Raw genomic sequence first — 5281 nt, forward strand, 5'->3', positions numbered from 1 at the left:
TTCCTGCTCCATTTTCCCAGCTTCTGGTAATCTGTGGTTCAGGGATTTCCTAAGCCAGAAAGACTGGAAAGTTCCTGATAGACTGGTCTTCCATGAACTCATCTAATGAGCCCATTTGTTCCCTTGCTCTTTACCATATCCGTGGCAAGGACTTCTACAATTAAGATGCGCACTATACAGAAAAGTAATTTTCTTCTGCTGATTCAATCCAGATACTGAAAATCAAGCTCTGTTCTCCCTAAAACCAAACTAGACCCTTTGGCAGCTCTTCTGTTTGCATTTGGCTTGGCAACTGTAACTGACTGGAAACTACTCCTGTAAATACGGACAGGCTTGAATTTACTATGCCATCTGAGCGCTATGTGCTTGGAGGCTTGAAGATGAGCATGGATGGAAGTGGCAGTGGACTGAGACCACCAGTTAACAATTCTGCTAAGAAAAATGAGGTGTAAGTGGAAAAACCTGAGCATACTGTCCCAGCCAGTCTACGTGCTACCGGACCCGTCAGAAAACAAAGCAATTATGCATGGTTCTGTTTGCTAAAATAAGATACATTGACACTGAACTCCTCTAGGAGATAGGCTGTGAAGATTAAAAAGGATTTAGGTTTCCTTTCCAAGGCAGAACTTTACTCTTGGTTCCTTTGTTTAAACCATTTAATTCTGCATGTGTTAATTTCTTTGGTTTTTTTCACAGATAAACAGATGCTGAGTTATAATCCAGAACTCTACAGCTGTTCCATCCCTAACATCTTCCAAGCTGATCTCCCAAATCTTCAGAAGCTCTGTGCAATGTCCAGGCTGCCCCTGGCCCCCTTGCGCCACCTCTCCAAACTCCAGTCAGCTCACGGGGAAACCTTTCTCCACTTTGCGAAGTCACACTTGTTCATAGATGGTAAGAGAACCTGTTGCTTTATCTATCACACGTTCTCAAGCAAGTGATAAGTGATGAATACATTCTTTAACTATTTCTTTGAGGGGAAAAAAAAAGTTCAGCTTCAGAAATACATGTAAGAGACATCAGGGAAAGGTGTCCTGTCATAGTATTCTCTCAGCCCCACAAAACAAAAAGCTGTCTGGTCCTCCAGACACCTTCGTAAGGTGTTCAATAATGTGATTTTTAGAAAATTTATTTCCTGTTATTCAACAATAATAACAAAGAACAAAAATGGAATTTGAATCGTCTACCTTGAATTTTTTTTCCTGATGATTTTTTTAACAGGTTTTTCAAAAGAAGGAGGAAAAGTAGAAATGAACTTCTGAAACAAGTCAAAATAAGGGGAGGGGACAAAATCTATTCTGCTCCACTTTATGCATGTAATGAAAACAAGCCCAGTTTATGCAATGCTTTTCATTCCCCTTTTAAATGAAGGAACGTGAAAGACTAATTTCCCACACCCTGTGTTATTCCACAGATATCTACGTGGCCTGGGTGGCTCAGGAGCTGAAGACTGATTTGTTGGCTGAATCTTGGCAGCATTCTGGTGAAAAACTTCCCTCAAATTGCTCTCTCAACTACCACGTCTATAACATAAACCTAATAGGAACACCATTGAATTCCACCTTCTATTCCATTAATGACCATTCCAAATGGGCTGTTTCAAAGGAATCCAAAGATCAGTGGACCTGCATCGGAGACTTAAACCGCGCAGCTGAGCAAGCTTGGAGAAGTGGTGGGTTCATCTGTACGCAGAACGAACACATCTACAAAGCCTTCAGACATTTGATAATCCACTATGAAAGCTGCACTGATGCGTCCACTTTGATATAATGAACCATTCCTCCCAAACAGTACAGCTCCTCGTTACACAGAAAGCATAGGAAACGTCTCCCTTAAACTGTATTTTCACTCTGAAAAATGGCCCTGTGAGTCGCAAGATGTGTCAGACCTTCACCTTTTTAGCTATAAAAGCAGGTGGTTTGCAGGTAAATGATGGCTGGTTTTCTCTGGGTGCTGGACCAGAAGGCTGAGCCATGCTCTGCTCTCTCCTCAGCTCTCGGCTGAGATGCTGCTGCACAAGGCTGCACCAAAGCACATCACTGTGAGCAACTGTGCACAGGTGTCCCCCGGGGAACCTGTGGGTGAGGCTGAGCATTGGACGGGAGGAACAACAGAAACCTGTCTAGTTAGCTGGGTTATCAGGTCTTGGGCAGTTGGCAAGAGTACTCAAAATCGCCCCACGTTCCAGGCGCTGTTGAGATCAGTCACAGCATTTCTGCTTGGTTTGGGGTGAAACTCTTAAAAAGGTGACATAATTGGATACAGACAGGGAGGTGAGTAGATCTGTGGACAGGAAGGCTTCAATTTTCCGTGATTAATTTTTAGAGAAGAAATCAACTTTAAATAATTTTTAACCAATAGCTTGGGAGTATTTTTAGTGCTTTTGTTAACGTACAGCAATCTTAGAAACAAACAAACATGCCCAAAATATGAATAAACAAAATAAAGAGCAAAAATGGTCTGTTTACAGTCTCCCTCTTCCATCTTTTATTTGTGGTTGGTTACTATGTTTTATAGCTCCCAAAGGAAAAATTGAGACAATTAAGAAAAAAATTAAAAAGATAATTAAGTATTTGAAGGAAGATGTTATTTCACCTACATCTTCACACTGCCACAAATGTGGCTGTTAATTTTCAGTACCTCCAGTCTCAGGCTTAGGACCTGAAGTTTGCATGAACTTGCTATAAAGACAAAGCTAATTTGCAAAATCCTGATAAATTCTTGGGTTCAGATTTTGAAATTGTATCTCTGTTTAATATGTTCCTCAGTATATTTATAGGGTTATACCTCACCTGTATTTTTTTTTTAATTAATTGCTAATATAAACTCCAGTCTGAAGAGCTGGCTGTCCTGCTAATATTTCTGTTTTGCTTTGTTCATAGTCCAGACCACTGATTCTCCCCAACAGTGTTTTAAAAGGAAGTAGATATAAAGAAATGCCCCACAACCACAAGAAGTTGATGAAGATTTCCTTCCCTGTTCACCCTGAAAAATCAATCAAACAACAAAGTGTACAAAGTACCAAACAAATTAATTTCAGCAAACATTTATGCATAATTCTTGAAGGAATAAAAATAATGTATCTGGCCTGCTTAATGATGAGAATTGTCCAGAAATAGATTGTATATTTAGTTGATCTGGATTGAAGACAAACCCAAGTCTCACAGCTCAATGAAAATAATGTAGATAGTTTAGATATTCTGTACAAAACAAGACTTCTTTTCCCTGCATATGACCAAATAACATTTGATAAATAATTTGCTCAATAATGGTTTTTTTTGTGATGCTTGTCAAATTGTTTTACGTATCTACTTTTCATTGTTTCACTAGCTGCCGTCAAACACCACCTATTTGTGGTAGTGAAAATGGCCAGTGACACAGAATGCTGAGCAGTGGGATGGCAGAGCATCACTCAGATAAGCCAAGATAAAACTCATTTCTCTTGTCCACCTTTTAGTGGTGGACACTAACCTAACCTGTCTGAACTCCTTTATCTTGCCCATGCATGACCTCAGTGTATAGGAATGGCAAGAAATCCTTCACTGGAGATGCTGCTGGTGAGGTTCACCGTGGTGCATCAGGGGGCACCTGGACCTATGATACAACTTGTCTTTCTTATGGCAGATGCTCAGCCACAACATGAGTTCACAGAGTTCAATAGCAGAGTCTCCATCCACCGGCTGTCACATAAGTGTTGCCACTGTTGCTGTTACTGAAGAGGCTTTAACAGTGATGGGAAGATGGAGAGAAACAGTTGTACCATACAACATTCCAAGCACCTAAATAGCCAGGTTGTGCACACATTCATTTCAGTGGTGTAGCAATAAAAAGGCTGCAGTTCTGGTTCTTTCATTTTTTGACTGTAAACAGTTTTAATTCAGTTTTGCTTTTGTTGTGTAACTTCCATATTTGCATATCCAAGTATTTCTACTACACACATTATGAAACATGGGCAGCCTCTTTGTTTCCCAAAAGAGGCTGATAATCAACATGATAAACCATACAGATTTTTAAAGGGTTTGTAACTCTCAGGCTTCCTGTGCAAAGGCAAGACCACATGCCACTTACTCAACCTCATATGCTCTCACAGCATGCACTGTGATCAGTTGTTGGTATGAAATATTTATTTTTGCATATTTTGTATATATTCATAGAGTTTTTCATATTAAAATGTGCTGTTCTTTTTAAAATGTCCAATGCTCAAAATGTATCTACCTGTCCCAGTGACTCTGTGCTACCTCTCTGCCCACTGCGGCCCTTTTGACTGGACAGACCTTCTCCCGCAGAAGGGGACATCTGGTGCTGCCCACTCTGGGATCTCAGGGGGACCTGCCCAGGAAAGCTGATCCTGCAAAAGGACAGACAGAAGTCTTGGACTCTGGCATGGAGAGGGGAGAAAGCCAGTCTCTCATCTGGAAACCCAGTCTCTTCTCAGCGTGCAGGTATGGCTATTCTGACCCTTGGGCTCTGTTCTACTTAGACCAAATAAGAAAGTTTATTATACATGAAAATTGTTTGCCGAAGGAGCAGGAGAGGCCAAAAGCAGACATTATTAATCCACTAAACATCACTGTACTGTAGCCAAGTTTATAACAAACACAACAGTAGAGATCATTGTTTGGTATAAATTGCTATGTAATCATTTCCACAAGCTGAGACTCAGTCCCAGCATGCCTGACAAGCTCGCAAGGGGCAGGAAATGCAAATACAGCCTCTTGAAATACACGCCTGCCGCTTGCTCACCCACCAGGACATCTCCTGCCCTCACCACGGCTACTGCCATCTCAGAGTAAGGGCACAACTCCCTGTCACTGCTCCAAAAAATTCCCTGATGATTTTTCTGTAAACACCTGTATCCCCACAGTTGCTTCTATAACACCAATAATTGTGGATCATTAGGGTAGTGGTTTGCTGTGTTGGAAGAGAGCAATTTTTCACAAACTTAATGCATGAGGTCAAAGGATTAGACATTAGCCTCACGAGAAAAAAAGCTAAAAAATAAAAATTGAAGACATAAAAACTTAAACTGTGTGAGGTTTAATTCCAGCTGGGCAATTACAATACTGGAAAACAGGCACAGGCATTGCAGCCTGAGCCCCCTTCAGAGAGCAGCCTTTATGGTGAGATTGCTTCTGGTGGCTCCGCAATGACTGAAAATATACTGAGCCCTTGTGATGGCAGCGATGAGCAAAGTACTGGAGAATTTCTCAAGGACACCCGGGGCTCCATGCCAGCCGTCTGCCAGCGAGTCACGGGAAGCTCTGGGAGAAGTTTCTCTGAC

At 41.4% G+C, this 5281-nt stretch overlaps 1 protein-coding gene across 1 annotated transcript in view; it reads left to right on the top strand.

Annotated features, from left to right (window-relative positions):
* The window catches only part of DNASE2B (deoxyribonuclease 2 beta), a 9146-nt gene extending 7376 nt beyond the window's left edge, over positions 1 to 1770 (top strand). The window contains exons 5-6 of the mRNA XM_010167193.1: positions 697 to 894; positions 1415 to 1770. Of these exons, the coding sequence (XP_010165495.1) occupies positions 697 to 894; positions 1415 to 1770 (554 nt within the window). The remainder of the gene's footprint in view (positions 1 to 696; positions 895 to 1414) is intronic.
* Positions 1771 to 5281: the final 3511 nt, after the last annotated feature.

Source organism: Antrostomus carolinensis, unplaced genomic scaffold, assembly GCF_000700745.2.
Source record: "Antrostomus carolinensis isolate BGI_N321 unplaced genomic scaffold, ASM70074v2 scaffold48070, whole genome shotgun sequence".
Lineage (NCBI taxonomy): Eukaryota > Metazoa > Chordata > Aves > Caprimulgiformes > Caprimulgidae > Antrostomus > Antrostomus carolinensis.